The 17,777-nt window shown below is 54.6% G+C and overlaps 1 protein-coding gene across 1 annotated transcript in view; it reads right to left on the bottom strand.

Annotated features, from left to right (window-relative positions):
- HOOK2 (hook microtubule tethering protein 2) overlaps window positions 1–5,075 on the bottom strand; it is an 11,935-nt gene extending 6,860 nt beyond the window's left edge. The window contains exons 1-11 of the mRNA XM_004715594.2: window positions 4,995–5,075; window positions 4,392–4,477; window positions 4,249–4,321; window positions 2,405–2,455; window positions 2,181–2,313; window positions 2,003–2,070; window positions 1,600–1,662; window positions 1,268–1,348; window positions 1,009–1,169; window positions 760–900; window positions 502–523 (exon numbers count right to left, since the gene is read on the bottom strand). Coding sequence (XP_004715651.1) covers window positions 502–523; window positions 760–900; window positions 1,009–1,169; window positions 1,268–1,348; window positions 1,600–1,662; window positions 2,003–2,070; window positions 2,181–2,313; window positions 2,405–2,455; window positions 4,249–4,321; window positions 4,392–4,477; window positions 4,995–5,039 — 924 coding nt within the window. The 5' untranslated portion in view covers window positions 5,040–5,075. The remainder of the gene's footprint in view (window positions 1–501; window positions 524–759; window positions 901–1,008; window positions 1,170–1,267; window positions 1,349–1,599; window positions 1,663–2,002; window positions 2,071–2,180; window positions 2,314–2,404; window positions 2,456–4,248; window positions 4,322–4,391; window positions 4,478–4,994) is intronic.
- Between the last annotated feature and the right edge of the window lie 12,702 nt (window positions 5,076–17,777).

Here is a 17,777-nt window from a genome sequence, read left to right as displayed (position 1 = left end):
GCGCCTATGGTCAGGCTTCAGCTTGGATGTGGCTGAGGGCAGGAGGTGTCAGTTTAAGGTATTAGGGTTCACAGGGAAGGGGTCATGGGAGTCAGGGCCTATCAGGAGCATGAGGGTTCTCTATACATCAGTGGTTTCTCGGTAGATCCACTGGGGTAGAATGGGGTGGTGGTGGTGGTGGTACAGAGGGCTGTCCTGGGAATGGTGGGGTCCCAGAGGTACCTCCAAGCACATTGGCATCGAGGTAGCTTTAGGGTAGCAGCACCATGGGGACTCTGGAGGTCACCTTAGCACCTCAAGGCTGCTATGGGGTGGCATGGTGTCCTCTGAGGTTATGGAAGATACAAGGTGACTATGGGGTGAGAGCTCCATGGGGTACCAAGCATTGTGGGGTTACAGGTGCTGAGCAATTAGTTGTAAGGAAGTAAAATCAGGTCATGGGGGCACCTGGGATCACAGGGGTCAAGGAGGGCAGCACGAGACCCAGGGACATGATCTGACCTGGCAGTGGGCCTGGGGAGTACTATGAGGGGCCTGGGCTTGTTGGAGTCACAGAGCACAATGTGGGGTGTCACAAAGTGCCCGTGGTGGCGGGGCAGAATTCAGGATGCTGCTGTGCAGTTTGGGAGACAGACATGGTGGGGGGCCAGTAGGTTTGGAGAGCCACAGAAGGCTGTAGCATTGGAGAAAGACTCTGGAAACATGGGGTGTGGGGGTAGAGGTGACTCACAGACACACCCACACATGACCCCCACTCACCGCAGCTCATCCATCTCGTCCTTCAGGGCCTGCGCCTCGTGGGCGAGCCCAGTCAGCGCCTGGTTGCGCTGCTGCAGCTCTGAGACCTCCCGCTCCAGCTCCACACAGCGCTGCCGCTCATCTTCCCGGCTGCTCTCCAGCCTGGGGGGGGGGGGTGTCGGGGAAGGGGGGGGACAGGTGAGAAGGCAGGCCCCAGTCATTCGTTGGGGTGTTCCTCCAGTGTCCCCCATCCCCACCTGATGACCCCACCTGAAGTTCTCCTCCTGCAGCTGCTCCAGCTGGGACTGTAGCAGTAGCAGCTTCTTGGCAGTGAGGCCCAGGGCCCCCTCCCCTTCGGGCCGGCCGACTCGCTCCCGTAACATAGCGTTCTCCTGCGCCAGGCCCTGCTTCTCTTCTGACAGGAGCACCAGCTGGTGGGCAGGGGTGCGGGTGCTCGAGCTTGGAAGGCAGCCTGCCAGGGACCCTGCCCCAGGAGCACTGGTATCCCCCCTCCCCACCTCTGTCCCACCTGCCGCTCCAGGTCCAGACAGCGCTGTCGCAGCTCATCCCCCTCCTCTGCCTCCTCGCTCAGGAAGTAGTACCTGCGGGACTGAGGGGGTGGGGGTGCCAATGAAGTTAGGGATCCAGAGGAGGCTCTGGAGGAAGACGTTAGGGTTTCTAGGGCTACAGAGGAAGGGGCCAGGAAACCTGCAGGGTCTACGGAGAGAGGGCTGGAACCCCAGGGGATGGGGGAAGGACCATTCACGACCCCACTAGGGATCTGGGAAGTGGCTAGGTCCCTGGCGGATGGAGGTGGTTTGCAGGCCCTGACAAATTGAGACTTTTAACCCCACCCCTTACCTGACTGTCAAAGTTGCCATAGGACTCCAGGGTCAGGGAGTCTGGGGTGTCCTTGGTCATGAGCTGTTGGGTGAGGAAGCAGCAAGTTTGAGGTGGGGTGTGGGGAGGCCCTCTGAAAGGCACCTTCAAAGCTTCCAAGATCCAGTCTGGGCACCTCTCCAGCTCCATCCCACCCCCAGTGCCCCCAGCCAGTTCTCCACAGTCACTCCAGCCCCGACGGCTGCCCTGTGTCCACCCCGCAGGGAGGTCTTCTGACTTGGAGCAGCTTGGAAATGGCAGTCATGTGAGTCATGTGTCTAGCCAGCTGAGTTGCAGGCAGAGCCCAGACCTGTGCCCAGTTGTCCCTGCTCTGGAGCTGCCCCCTGCCCTGCTACTCCTTGACACCCTGGGCTCCGCCACCCACCTCCTGGATGGCTTCCATCACCACATGCTGAACAGACTCCTCCAGCGTCATGATCCTCTGGATATGCTCTGGGGATGGCAGGGGTCAGGGGGAGGCTGAGACCTGGACCCAGGGCCGTGGGGAGGAAGGACCACTTTAGGCCCCTCCCAGGAAGCCCCTCCCCCCATCTAGCTCTTACCCTGCTTTTGCTCACAGCTGATGGCACAGCCCAGAACCAGCTGAAGCAGCTTGCCAAGCTCTGCCGGGTCTGAGAACTGGCCAATGAGGCTCACGTCTGGGAGGTGCTGCTCAGACACAGGGTGTCCCAGGACCTGAGGGCAGGGGTGGGAGTGGGGGGTTCAGGCCTCACAGACCCTGCTTGCCTCCACCCCAATCTGCTAAATCCCTTTACAGGTTACTCACATGCTGGGAGTATTCCACCAGGCTCTGCAAAATCCTCTTCAGATTGTCAACCTGGGGAGGGACAGGGGCTGTGTCTAGGGACCCAGAGCCCCAGGAAGGGACCAGGCAGCCCCACCCCATCTATTCCATTGCACCTCTCAATCCCTGGTCACCTCATCCTGTCTGCTCCTATGGTCTGAGTGTCCCCTCCCCTGGAAACACTCTCTCAGGCTGTCTGTGGTCCTTGTCCATCTCAGCTGTTTTTGTGCACATGGCCCCCCAATCTAATCGCTTCTCACCACTTGCACCACCTCCCCTTGGCCCTCATTCAGCCCATTGCACCAGCTGTCTTTGCGGCCGCCAGGCTGCCTGCATGTCGTTCCTCGCCATGCCACCAGGGGGAGCATTCTAAAACTCAAGCCAGGTTGTGTCTTTGCTCAACACTAACCCTTCCTGGGCTTTTCACAGCACTTAAAATAGAGTCTGCATCCCTGAGCCCTGGCCTGCCCGTGGTGACCTCATCCTCTACCATTTTCACCTTCTTCTATCTTCTGGTCCAACTTCTCTGCCGTTCCTCCATCACACCAAACTCTCTACATCTGGCACAAAGAGTCCCCGTGACAGGCTGGGTTATGCACTGGACTGCTACCTTGCTCTCAGGAGAAAGATGAGGTTTCTACTCCCAGAAAGATTTTTTTTCTCTCTTCCCCCCACTCCCAGAAAGATTTACACCCTCGGAAATCCAAAGGGGCAGTTCTACTTTGTCCTGGAGTCAGTCTGTCCTAGGGTCTGTCCCTGCAATGAGTTTTTGTTTTGTCTTGATTTGATGTCCGGCATAAGAGCCAGAGTGGTGCAAAGGTTAATTAATTGGATGCTAACGGAGTCCTGGCAATGTAGCAGCTATGCGTTGCACTGCCTAACTGTGAGGTCATCAGTTCTAAACCACCAGCCACTCTATAGGAAAAAGAGGAGACTTTCTACTCCTGTAAAGAGTTACAATCTCAGAAACCCACAGGGAAAGCTCTACCCTGACCTACAGACTTGCTATGAATCAGAATTGACTCTATGGCAGTGAGTTAACCAAAAGGTTCAGTGGTTCAAACCCACCAGCTGCTCAGTGGAAGAAGATGCAGTCATTTGGTTCCATAAAGGTGTACAGCCTTGAAAACTGTACGGGAAGTTCTATTCTGTCCTACAGGGCAGCGATGATTCAGAATCGACTTGATGACAATGAGATACTTGGAGTCAGGAAGCCTGGTAGGGCAATGGGTAACCATTCAACTGTTAACACAAAGGTCAGCAGTTTGAACCCACCTGCCAACTCAAAGGAGGAAAAACAACAACAAAACCCTAGCGGTCTGTCTCTATAAAGGTTATACCTTAGGAAGTGCTATGGGGCAATTCTACTCTATTGGATGGACAGGGTCACTATGAGCTGGAACCACTTGGACGACATAAAACAACAACAACATACTTAGAATACTCTTCCTCCTAACCTCAGCTCATCTCAAGTAACCACCCAGTCACCAGATAGTTCCCATGACCCAGTTTTAACTGTCTTCCTAAGACTCCTTGCCATTGGAAATGCATTGTGTGTGTGTGTGTACGCTATTGCCTGTCCGCATCACTAGAAGATCAGCTGCATGAGGACAGATCTTGGTCTACGCCTTTCCTTGCTGCATCCCTATGCCTGGCCGGCAGGGGTTGCTCAACAGTGAGTGAATGACTTAGAGGCCAGTGGACTCCTGAGGGGGTGTCTGACAATCGGTCTCGCTCCCTAGGACTGTCTCCGCATCACCCAGACCGATCCTTTTCCTGAACATCTCTTCACCAGCCTGTCCCCCAGTCATGGGTCCACCTGTCACCTTCAGTCTCCAGTTGTGACCTGGGTCCTCGGAGATGCCCTGGAGCCATGCTTCGTTGAACCAGGATGGGTCTCTAGGGGTGAGAAGGTGGGGTGAGCGCAGGTGGAGGGCCTTTTGGGGCCCTCCCCGTCAGCCTCACGCACATCTGGTTCAGCACATAGGCTACTGCAAGGCCGCTGCTCAAATCCTGTGGGCTGGCGCAGGGGGGCGGGGTGTGGAACGTCTGCAACTGAACGAAAAGGCAGGAGAAGGGGAAGGGTTAGTATCGGGGACCGCCGAGCCACACCCCTTTTTGTCCGAGTCTGGGGTCAGCAGGAACCTCACGACCTTAGACAGGGACTAACCTGTTGCATCACAACACCAGCTCTTGGCTGGGAAGTGCCCTCTACTCACCTGGGACCAGAGGGGGCGTGGCCTTACTTCACCTCTGCCCAACTAAGCCCAGAGAACATAGAACCAAGAGTCATCTGAACCCCGCTGGAACCACGTGACCGATAAGCTCACCTGTGCCCCCGTCCCATGTGACCCAGCCACCGGAGGGGTGGGGCCTCACCTGTACTTTCCAGGCAGACCTGCCACGTGATGGGGGCAGGTGCTCAGGCCAGAGTCCAACGGCTGGCCTTGTAGGCCCGACCCTTTCCCCCTCCCAACCCCAAGGCAGAGAGGCAAGCTGAGCTAGGGTCGGGACGCCCGGTGGGGGCAAAAGCGCGGGTACACACCTGTTCCCGGCCCCGCCCCCGACCTACCCAGGTGAGCAGAGGCCCGCATAGCTCCGCCTTGTCCACACTCATGGCTCCCGATCGGATTTGACTCGGGCCGCGGAGCCGCCGCCACCGCAGGCGCCTCCAGTCCGCCACTAGCGAGCTCCTGTAGCCCCGACCTCCCGCTCGGCCTGGAGCCCCGCCCCTCCCCGCCCCCTGGACGCTGGGCCCTCCCCCGTCACGTGACCGCCTCCCGGCGCCCGAACCTGGCGCCGGCCGGGCCATCTTGGATGCGGGCAGCGATCCTGCGTCCCTCGCCTCTAGAGGTCAGGCTGGACCAGCCTCAGGCCTCCCACCAGTGGCCGGCCGCCCCTCCTGCCCAGGCTCTTTTGGAGATTGGAAGGACCTCACGGCCAGCATCTGGGGCCGAGCTTTTGTACATTTCCCTTCCTTTCAATGTAGAGATTTCTGCGTAACCACCTGTCTTGCTGCCCTGACTGTTCTCATGACTGGAGCCTGTCGTGTGCGTGGGGACTCGGAGAACGGAACACTAATGGTCTCTTCCCGTCTTCTGTGACTTGGGAGGTTTGCCCGAGTTTTGCAGACGAGGGGACCCGGTTGTGCTAGGTTAGGGGTAGGAAGAATCAGCCAGTCCTGGGCAGTAGACGGACACACGGGCCCGGCCTGGATCAGCCCCCAGCCAGAGACCCGGGACCCGAGTCCGCCTGCCCCGAAGCTGCGCGTCGCCCTCGGGTCACTAGAGGGAGCACGGACCGCGGGGATGAGGCCTTCAGGGAGAAGCTGGGGGAAGAAGCGCGGTGGGATGGGCCCTGAGCACTGGGTGGAGGGCGGTGGAGTATATATGATAACCATCATTGTTATTAGTTATTTCCCTTCCGTCAGCCAATAGAGAAAAAATGTTGGAGGACCTTGTGGCATCTTGATGTGTAGTGCCTTCCAATGTACAGCCTGGTATCAAGACACTATTCTGTTGTGACCCATGGAGCTTTTTATTGACTAATTTTGGAAGCAGATCGCCAGGCCTTTCTTCCTACTGTCTTATGCAGCTATATACTCTGGTAGAGCTTGTGCAGAGCCCTGGTAGCTTTGTGGGTTAGGCACGATGCTTAACCACGAGGTCTGCCATTCAAACACACAGCGGCTCCATGTGCTTCCACAAAGATTTATAGCCTCAAACCCCGCAGAGCAGCTGTAGTCCGTCCTACACAGTTGCTGTGGCTTGGAAGGGACTCCAAAGCAGTGGGTTGGACTTGAGTTTGGGCTTTTTGGTTGATGGTGTAGCGTCACAGCAGCATGCAGGCCACCACAGGGCCACAACTGACAGTCCGGTGGTGGCAAATAGCAATCTTGATAACAATAAACTTACATTCACCATGAATGGCATGCCTACTGTTTGCAGTTCCTTTGTTAAGTTATTTAAATAGCCCAGCTGGTAAGGTTTTCGCAGCCCCTGGTTCTTTGGAAGATGAGGAAACAGGTTATGGGTAGACCTAGCTGGGGGAGGAGTGGGCAGAGCCCTTTGACCCTGTGGAGTGGGTGGGGTAATGAGCAATAATTACAGGTTACAAGCTGCTTAATACCTGGTGGCTCAGTGGTTAAACATTTTGCTGTTAACTGAAAGGTCAGAGGTTCAAACTTAGCAGCTACTCCATAGAAGAAAGATGTGGCAGTTTGCTTCCTTAAAAATTCTCACTCACCCACTGCATTCAAGTTGGTTGAGGGGGCTGGGAGGGGGTGGCGAGGAAGAGCAGCTGATACCAAGGGCTCAACAGAAAGTAAATGTCTAGAAAAGAACGAAGACAACATATGTACAAATTCGCCTGATGCAAGCGATGAATGGATTGTGACAAGAGTTGTAAGAGTTAAAAAAAAAAAAAAGTTGGTTCTGACTCATATCCACCCTACAGGACAGGGCAGAACTGCCCCTGTGGGTTTCTGAGACCGCAACCCTTTTATGGGAGTAGAAAGCCTTATCTTTTTCCCATAAGGAAAAAAGACGGTGGTTTAGACTGCTGGCCTTCTGGTTTGCAGCCAATATGTAGGCCACCAGGCCTCCTCCCTTCAAGATGACAACCTCAGAAAAGTGCAATTCTGGGGGGTAGAGAGAGAGGGGGGACCGATCACAAGGATCTACATATAACTTCCTCCCTGGGGGATGGACAACAAAAGTGGGTGAAGGGAGACATTGGGCAATGTAAGATATGATAAAATCATAATTTATAAATTATCTAGAGTTCATGAGGGAGGGGGGAGGGGGGAGGAAGGGGGTGGAAAAAACAACTGAGGAGCTGCTTCCAGGAGCCCAAGCGGAAAGCAAGTGTTTTGAGAATGATGAGGGCCACGAATGTATAAGTGTGCTTTACACAATTGATGTATGTGTGGATTGTGATAAGAGTTGTATGAGCCCCAATAAATGATTTTTAAAAAAGAAAAGTGCAATTCGATCTGTCCTGTAACCACATTGACTGCATCAAATCAGAATCATAGTGAGTCTACAGGACAAGGTAGAGCTAACTGCCCCTTTGGCCTAGGCTGTAAATCTTCACAGGAGCAGACAGCCCATCTTTCTTCCTCGGAATGGCTGGTGGGAGTTGGAAACACCAACATCCAACCTTGCCTTTAGCAGCTCCACACATAACCACTGCATCACCAGGGCTCCTTACTCTGCCCTATCTAAAAAATTAAATTAAATTAAAGAATCAAACTCATTGCCATTGTGTCAATGCCAAGTCATAGGACAGGGTAGAATGGCCCCTGTAAGTTTCCAAGACTGTAACTCTTTGTTTGCTTTTTAATTTTTATTTTTTTGAAAGTGTGTGTTTGTTTTTAATAGCTTTATTGGCATATAATGAAAAAAAAACCACACAACTCAATAGTTCAATCATATGGAGAAAAGTCGTACTGTCACCACAGTCAATTGTAAAACATTTCTTCCCTTCTTGCATTAGCTTCCCATTTCCCCCAACCTCCTCTCCGACACCCCCACATCCAAACCAACTCACTGCCATCAAGCCCCTTCTGACTTATAGCAACCCTAGAAGGCAGCATAGAGCTGCCCCTGTGAGCTTCTGAGATTTTAATGCTTTGTAATCGAAGAGTAAAAAAAATAAAAGGCCTCAAAAGAAAAAAAGGCCTAATTTTTCTTGCTGGTGGCTTCAAACTGCTGATGTTGTGGTAAACAGCCCAACACATCACCAATGTGCCACCAGGGCACCTTGTCCCTTAGGAATCATTCATCTAGGGCCTATCTCTAGCCATTCTCAACCTGTGGGTTGTGACCCCTCTGGGGGTCAAATGACCCTTTCACAGGGGTTGCCTGATTCATAACAGTAGCAAAATTACAGTTATGAAGTAACGAAAATAATTTTATGGTTGGGGGCAGGGGATTGCCACAACATGAGGAACTGTAATAAAGGGTCCTGGCATTAGGATGGTTGAGAACCACTGCTCTAGATTTACCTGTCTTGGATTTCATATACCAAAACCCTTTTTTTTTCTTTTTAAATAACAACACGGTAAAACAGAGAAATACTTAAACTGAGGAGAAAGCAAAAAATATTAAAACTATTTTTTTTGCCACAATTGGAAAAAAAAACCTACGTACAAGGAAGAAAAATGTGTCCACAAGTGAATGTGGTGATAATTGTCCAAATTTTGATATGATTGAATTATTGAATTGAATGACATGTGGATGAAGTGCTAACAACCCTGTTTAAAATATATATTAAAAAGTAGGGGGGAAATTAAAATGGGTCAAAAGGGAGATCAAATGAGAGGTGTTAAATTTTAACCAACTATATCTGCAGTAATCCACTTTCCAATGTATGCTGCATGATAGCAAGGCCATTCACATTCCTGGTCCGTGGTCAGGAGTGATTCACCAGGAGCCTCAGCCATATGTACTGCTCTTCACTTTTTTTTCTTTTTTTTTAACTGAAACAACTTTAGAATGGGTCAAAAGGGAGATCAAATGGTAAGCTATTACATTTTAACTTAGCTACGTCTGCCATAATGTACTGTACAATGATCTCTGTCTGAAAACAAGGCTATGCATAGCTATGGTCAGAGGAGATTGACCCGAGGCTTGATCCATGTGTGGACCCTGCAAATGGATCTTGGGCTTCCTCTGTCATCCATCGCCTTTTTTTTAATTGATCGTTTTATTAGGGGCTCATACAACTCTTATCACAATCCATACATCCATCCATCGCCTTTTGCAAACCAGATGCTCTCAATTTAAGCGCGGATACCAGTCCCTCCTTTGAATTTGGATTTGATTATTTACAATCCTTGGATGACACAGGCTGGCGTGCTTCTTCCATATTGGCACCATGGGGCTGTAACTCTTTTTTTTGGGGGGGGGCGGGTACTGTAACTCTTTAGGGGAGTAGAAAGCCTCATCTTTCTCCCAAAGAGTGGCTAGTGGTTTTGAACTGCCCACGTTGCGGGTAGCAGCCCAACTGTAGGCGGCTATGCGGCCGGGGCTCCTGGATTCCTACTCTCAGTGGAGATAAACTCCACGAGGATGGATTATTTTGGCCTTAAGCTTTATTAACACAGATGATGGATTGAGCGTGTGTGTCTGTGTGCGTGCGTGCGTGCGTGCGTGCGCGCGCCCGCGGTTGTTTTGGATAGCAATTCCCAGAAAGCACAGCCAGGGGCTGGGTCCCTGTCAGAAGAGAGGGTTCTCTGCTTCCCCCATCCAGAGTTTGAATGGGACACCCCAGTTCCTTACTGGGGTGGACAGGGTGGCAATAGCTTCTCCCCCATTGCACAAATAGTCGTCCAGTTACTGCCCTCCCAGACTGGCAGCTGCCAGCACGCAGGCACGCAGGCACACACACCACGGGCGTCATGCGGATCCACACCCCTTTGCCCCTCCCACGTTGTTTTCCAGCCTCAGGCCGTGGAGATAGAAGGGAGGAAGGCGGGTGGGACAAAGGCCAGCAGCACCAGCTTCCGGACTGGGCTGTCTTCCGCCAGGCGTGGGAACTGCCACTAACTCCCCTCTGCCGATCCCACCCATATGGTAGCCAGCCGGGGTGGTTCTGTCCACAGGTAGCCTGGGGAGGGGAGCCAGGAACCTTGGGAGTTCCGAGGAAGAAGGGCTGATATCACCAATAGTTGTGGGCGGTTTGTGGTTGGGGACCCAAGACTTCCAAAAAGTGCAGAGGTATTGCTGTGGAGAGGGACTCTGAGGACCGAAATATTTGATGAATGGGCTTTAATCGTTCTAATGCGGGTAAAGAATCGCGTGTATCGGAGGGGCCAGAGTCCCTTGATTTAAGCGAGTTTGGGTGCCCTCAATTTGGGACAAAAGCAACAAGCTCTTCTGGCAGGGAGGCTCAAGTTGTTCCTATTTGGGGATGCTGAAAGGGAGCCCCACTGTTGGGGTGGGGGGTGCCTGGGCACCTTCATTTCAGGGAAATGAGTCACAAACCCGCCATTTAGGCTTCCATGTGGGGTGAGGCCACACCATCCCTGCAGAGACTGAGTCCCCCCCATATGGATCCTCTGGGCCAGTAGCCCCCAGACAGCTTGGGGACCCCACCCCCTCCTGCCTGTTTCCAGGAAGAGCTGGGCCTGGGTTGTACTGCTGGGAAACCAGTGACTCAACCCCTCCCTGCGGCCACAGCTGGACCCCTGCCCACCCCCTCCGGCCTTCACATCTGGACAGGGACCCATTCATCAGGGCTGGGACCCTGAGTTCAGACAACAGGATGACAGTGACCCCACTCCCTCTCCTTGGCTGACCACAGCCGCTCGATGGAGATGGACCCCAGGCCTCCTGCACCCCTGACCTTGAAATCGCTGTGGGAGCTCCCTGGTCATCTTTCCCCTCCCTGTATCAGTGTGAAAGATTCTGTGATTTGTGTAGGTGTGTGTGTCTGGCTGGCTTGTCTTGGGCCCTGGGAGTTTGTTTATTTCTGCGTGTGAATTGGTGGGGCGGAGGGTTGCTGCTCCAATCCTGTTTGCCAGGAGGCCATGGGAGCCTGATGCCTGTTTCTGCCTGCACCCTGCATGACCCACGGAGCACAGGACTCCCACTGTGACGGCCTCTCCTGGTAGGGGACCTCAGCTAGTGTCCAGGCCCTTCTGTCATTCTTTGTGTGAGAAATGGGTTTGTAACTATCGCTGTTGTCTCACTGTGGCTTTCTGTTGTGTGTCTGTGTGAATCTGTTTTCACTCGTTCTGGACTGCGTCTTTCTGTGAGAGGACCCTGCCAGGGGTGGCCTTGGCTCCTTATGTCATTGGGACAATCTGGATGGCCCTGGGTATGTGGCCTTGTGTTTGTGACTCAGTGAGCCATACTTTCTGGCAGTCACGTGACAGCATGGCTGTCTGGTGTCTCTGTCTCTCCCATGGGTCTCTCTGACAGTCTCTGGGCCTCTGCGCTGTGAGAGAGGTGCCTGGCAGCTGTGCTCTGAAGGCCTTTGTCTTGATCCTGAGGCGTGATGGGATGAGTGCGCGTGAGAGCACCTGGTCCTGTCTGTGTCCCTGTGCCACCGCCGCAGCGTTCCAGAGCGTGTCTGTGTCACTATGTGCATCTTGATGTGGCCTAGTGGGTGTCCAGGTGGGACATGGGACAGGAGGTAAGACCCTCCTGAGTTCACTGCTGGGCTACCTGGCTTTGTGAGCTTTTGTGCCTGCACGTGTCAGGTGTACCTTAGTGTCTCTGAGACATGGTGAGTAGGTGGGCTTGTTCTCAGCGTGTGTGTGTGTGTGTGTGTGTGTGTGTGTGTGTGTGTGTACACACGCGCGAGCGCGCATGTGCCTTCGCAAGCTGCAGCAGGGTGGAGATGGCTATGTGCGCAGGGAGGTCCGTCCTGCAGGCTGTTCTCTGCTGGGAGCGCCCCTCCCTGCGCTGCAGGGGCGTGTGCGTCCTGCGTGACGTGAGACACGACGGGGGTCGCTGCGTGCGTGAAGCCCAACGCGGTCGTGCGTGCGAGCAGGAGGGGGTGGCTGCGTGCGCGCTTGCGTGGGCGACCACACACGCGGGGCTGCGCGTGCGGGGGCGCGCTCAGGGCATAGCCCCACCCTGCTGGGGACTTTCAGAGCCGGTGAAATCCAGGAGGAGGGTGCCGTTAACCCCTTCCTGTCTCATCTGAAACTTGTGGCCCCTAGACCGAGCGCGTGGGGGCTTCCCCGGCGCGTGGGGCCGTCCCTGCTTCGGGAGGGAGCCCCCATCGAGCTGTGACCGCCCCCCTCCGCTGCCAGTTTCACCCCCCTCGAGCGCCCCAGTTCCTCCTCCTTCACACCTCACGCCCCAGTTCCTCCTTGCTCAAAACCCACCAACTCCTGCCACCCACAGTGAGCTTCCCGCTTCTGGTCTTCAGGGAAGGGGGCTAGGGTCAGTGAGGCCAGGGGGTGCATGACTCAGGCCAGCCCGGGGGTCCCCTGGCCGGAGCTGGCCTCCTTCCCCCTTCTCCACCCATGTGACTCACCCTTGCTCTCGGCTTTCCCCCTGTGTGACTCAGGCCTCTGGGGAGGGGGCTGCGGACTTTGGGACCCCCTCCCAGGCAGTGGGGAACTGAGAACTGAGTCCTGGGGATCTTGCATTCAGAGTTGGGGGTCCCTCTCCAGCTAGAAGTTGGGGGAGGGCGGTATCTCCTTTAGCCACCTCTCACCAAGGTCATTCAAAGTACTTCCCCCTGCTTGCCGCCCGCCCCCCTCCTGGCAATCTCTCCACTTTGAGCCTCTGGGAATCTAGCCATCTAGCCTCTAAACCCTCTAAACCTCCCTCCCCATCCCCCAGCCCACAGGAAGTTTTGGTCGAGCCGTTTCATCGCGGCAATTAAACGGTTAAAGCCGCCGGTTTTTCTTATTCATTTCATTCCGTGGCCCCTTTTGACTCAGAGCCAGCCCTGTGCCCCCCCCCTTGGGCCTGGCTTCCAACTCTCTATTCCAAGTCTCTGATAGCTAGAAATCAGAAGGTGGTTGGTGAGCTGGCTGGGGTCTTGAGTGGCTGGCAGAGTGGGTACAAACTCGGATGCCCCCCTCATTGCAGTCCCTGCCTCAGTTTCCCCATCTGGAACCGGAGGAGGAGAATTCCTCCTTGTTCTTTGCCTTGTTGTTGCAGGGATTAAGGAAATAGTGGAAGGGATGCTTTGAATTCAGGGCTGGACACAGGAGCAGGGAGGAGCTTGGGTGGCCAAAGGACCAGGTCCCTCCTACCTCCCCCAGGGCCTGGGTGTCTGGGTGTCGGCAGAAGTGAGTCCTTACGGGGCAAACCATGCCTCACCCAGGGCTCCCAGGCCATGGGGTTCATCCTGTCCACCCCCTGCCCCAGGCGGGCACCCAGGAAGTGAGAGGCGGGGCAGGAATGAGGCGGAACCTGTTGGGCCTGTCACCTCCCTGCCCCCCCACCTTCATTCCCGGGGACTGACAGGGGCCCCCACTCCAAGGCCCCACCCCCGATGTCCTGGACGCCTGGGTTCTGACCCTCGGCTGGCCTGAGGGAGGAGATGGCGGATGGAGACGTGTCTCAGAAACATCCTGTGGACTGCCGCCCGTGGCTGGACAAACGGGAGGGTCCCTCCTGGGGCAGTGCAGACATTGACTGGGGGCAGAATAAACATCCAGGGTGGCCAGACGGTCAGACGGGGTGGGGGTGGCGGTAGTTGTCAAGGAGTATACACACACAGTCACCCCGAGAGAGCCAGTCCAGACACACAAACTCCTGTCACCCTGGCCACAGAGAGACTGTCAGGGACTTACTTAAGGGTCAGACATACCATGTCTGGACAAGCCAACCCAGTGGCAGCTGACACACAGAGAGTGACAGGGTTGATCCACGAGCAGGACAGACATGCTGCCAAACACACAGATGCTAGCCGATCAAAGGTACAAAAACTAGGGGGACGCCTGAGTCCAGGCAGTGGGGAACAGAGAACCGGGCAGTTTATCTGTGTGCGCGTGAGAGGGCCACATGAACTCAGCCACGGACAAGGCAGACACACCAACAAACACATCGACAGGCCAGAAGCTCACAGCAAGGCAGACCACGGCGTGTTCACACATACACTGACTGAGATGGGACGATGAGAAGTGTGCATGCATGCACTAAGAGGCCTGTCTATCTGATAGGAGCAGTAAGACGAGCATGCTGATCAGCTCAGAGGGGAAGTGCGTCAGACATGATATCCAGAGGCAAATCCATGCTCCCCACTCAGTCAGATCCCAACACCAATTAGACACACCCCACACACTTCACAAGAACATCAGCTCAAAAAGATAGATGGGAGAGGATACACGCTAGCCTGTGGAGAGACGGACAGAGGGACAATCCCCCCCTCCATCATTAGAGCCTCAACGTGCTGCAGCAGCATCGTCCCCTGCACACACACTCAGAGATGCACAGAGACAACTTTAGGGTACATGCCACCTCCCAGGTAGCAGAAACTGCAGCACTCCCCAAGGACCCACTGCCAGATGAGGCAGGAACTGGCAGAGGGACATATTCCGAGACATGGTCTGGCCAGACAGACACTCCCAGCACAGGGAGACATGGACAGGCCACAGCCAGACATTTGTAAACACATCTGGATAGAGACACTTGGCCAGTCTGTCCAATAGAGTGTTCACGTGCTCACACACAAACACACAGACCACTATACACACACATCCAGTCACAGACCTTACACACACACACACACACACACACACACCATCAGATCTTACATACACCTATCCATCCTCAGATCTTACACACATACATCTTCAAACCTTGCATACATAGATATCCGTCTACAAACCATACACACACACATACAAGCACACACATCCTCAGAACTTACATACACACACCCTCAGATCTTACACACATACACACCCATCCATCCACAGACTTTACATGCAGACATACCCATCCATAGAACTCCCATAGACAGATATAAGGGGGCCTCAAAAAGTTTGTGTAAAAATGGAATGAAAAGATAATAGAATTTTTCTACAAACTTATTGAAGCCCCTTATGTACACACACAGCCACAGACCTCAGTTACACATGCACACACAGATGCAGGCCAGCACAGACCTTACACATCCACACAGAAGCCATCGACCTCAAACACACACACATGCATGCTCAGCCACACACCTCAGATACACATGCACACATGTACCCCCAGAGACACACACAGCCATGAAGAGGACAGCCATAGAACCTCTCCAACAACCTACTCACGCATGCAAGCCAGTCACATGCAACCCATTTCATAAACAGTTCTCTCTCTCTCTCTCTCTCTCTCTCTCTCCTTCCTTTCCCCTCCCCTCCCACACACAGTCAAAGCAGAACAGAATCCTACACCGACAGGCCCTACACACCCCTCTGCAGGGTTGGGCCAATACACAGAAGCACACTCTCACGCACCCTAACTACTAGCCACAGACAGCACGTAAGTGCTTAAGCAGAGCAGACACGCACATGCCCCCTGGGCCCATGGTGCTGGGTTCTGTGGGGCTCAGGGATTCCCAGCCTGTTCTATGCTGTTCCTTCGTCCCAGCTCCCCACCCCCACCCCTGCTGAAATCTTGGTACTTCCTCTCCCCAAACATCACCCCCATTCCCCCCTCCCTCCCACTGTTTGTCACTTCCCCTAGGACACTCAGCTCAGCATCCTTGACCCCCTAGTGGGGTTATAGGCCTATATTTTAACCTTACTCACAGAAAAGGGGTCACCATAGAGAAACCTCAGTGATGGACAGGGTCCCCCCAAACCTCACCAACAGGAGTGGGACAGAATCGGCTTATGGGAAACAGCCCCCACCCAATGCCCAGCTGAGTCAGCCCAGAGAGACCAATACTACATCCTGATTCCAAGAAAATCCCTCTCCTGGAGAAGGGTGAAGAGTTCTTCCAGTGCCATGTGCCCCCCAGACCACTCTGGTGACAGGGAGGGCTGGCAGGCCAAAGGTCCTTGGGGGGAGGCCTCTGCGATCCTCAGCCTCTTCCTGCCCAGCTGCCTGTCCACACCCAGGGGCAGGGACGCTGGAGGCTGGGTGCTGAGACTTGTGGCTTCTCGCCCTGGCCTGCCCACTGGCTGACTCAGGACAGCCCCAGGCCCAGTTTCCTGGTCCAGCTCCTGTCGGTCAGTTGGGCCAGGAGAGGAGGGGGTCACCAGGCTGTTTGTAAGAAGGAAGTCTCTCATGCCAAAGCCAAAACCCCCAGAGAGACCTGTGGGTGGGGGTAGGTGAACTTCCCCTTATCCCACCCCCCCCACCCCCCACCCCAGCCACGTCCCGGGTCCTTGGAAATGGGGAGGTGCACAGACTGGACAGCTAGATACATGTCTGGGTCCCATGAACTGGGCAGTACTCGCTGCCAGTCTGGGTGTCCAGCCCAAGTGAGGGAGGGGGCTTGCTTCTCCCTCTCCTCACGGGGCTGGCCTTGGCGCCAGTAGGGCGGCTTGAGGGGGTGGTGCCCAGGCCACAAGCTTGAGACTGGCAGGGGCCTGGAACCGGCTGTACCAGCTCAACTGGGCCCCCACCCTCCCTCCACAGCCCAAACCCCACCCCCTGCCCAAACATGGGAGCAGGGTGCTCAAAGTGACCCCTATAGTGACCTGTGCACATCCACCCTTACTTGCTCTCCCAGGGCCCAGATCTGTCTCTCTCTAGATTGCAGGAGGCCCTTGGAGGAAGGGTCTGCAGAGCATGGCTCCCAGTTCCCACTCCCCAAAAGCCCCCTCCTCCCTGGACATCCCTCTCCCCAACCTGGACATAGCCTGTTTTTCTCTCTGGTAGGGATGATGATGGTCTACAGGCTAGAGGCTGGTGCTCAGGAGCCAGGCTGCCTCCTGGGTTCTACCCACCACTAATAGCTGTGTGTGGGGAGGGGAAGAATAAAAGAGGAGCTGATACCAAGGGCTCCATAGAAAGTAAATATCTAGAAAAGAATGATGGCAACTATGTACAAATATGCTTGATACAACTGATGTATTGATTGTCATAAGAGTTGTAAGAGCAAAAAAAAAAATAAGAGTGGTAAGAGCCCCCAATAAAATGATCTTAACAAAAAATAAACTCAGCTGTGGGATGTTAGCCGAAGGCCTCCAGCGCCCGTGCCTCAGTTTTTCCTCTTTTCATGGGAAACCCAATAGCATGTATTTTTCTGGGTTGTTGGAGGTATTTAATAACTTAGTACTATGCATCAACCACTTAGAGCAGTGTCTAGCCATATAAGTAAGTCAGAGTTCATCTAAGTGTTGGCTATTAAAATAATCATTATTATTATTATTTTTTCAGCCGGTCTGCCCATTTTAAGAGTCTCTAGTCTCTCTGTCTCCATGAAAGGAACCCTGCTTCCCTTTGTTCCCCTGACATCTCTTCCTGCCTTGACCACCCCCACCCCTGCTGGCCCCTAGGCTCCGCCTGTCCACTGGCATCTGGGACTTGCCTGTCTGGTCCTCTCTGACCCCCTCTGCTAGATCCCGCTGGCCTAGCCCACCTCAGCACTGGCTGGGCAGGGCTGACTCATGGTAGCCTCCTGGCCCAAGGGACCTTCCCAGGGTGCTGTCCTCCAGGCCCCCACCCTGCCCAGCCCCCCACCGCTGCCCCACTGCTGCACCCCCTCAGGGCCCAGCCAGATGTCAGCTGCAGCTGTTAGCATGGGCGGGAGACACAGGCCTGGCACAGAGCCTGCCAGACTCAGCGGGCCCGCGGGAATCTCCCTTGAGACCAGCGGGGGAGGGGATAGTTCACACAAGGGGAAGGGAGAAGGGAGACTTCAGGGGTCAGAGGGACCCTTCAGAGATGGGGACGCCCTCCCCCCCACCCCCACCAGCTTCTCATGGGATCTTCCTCCCCCC

This window comes from Echinops telfairi, unplaced genomic scaffold, assembly GCF_000313985.2.
Source record: "Echinops telfairi isolate 266 unplaced genomic scaffold, ASM31398v2 ScPeMD7_30;HRSCAF=105, whole genome shotgun sequence".
NCBI lineage: Eukaryota > Metazoa > Chordata > Mammalia > Afrosoricida > Tenrecidae > Echinops > Echinops telfairi.
This window is presented reverse-complemented; position numbering and strand designations above follow the sequence as displayed.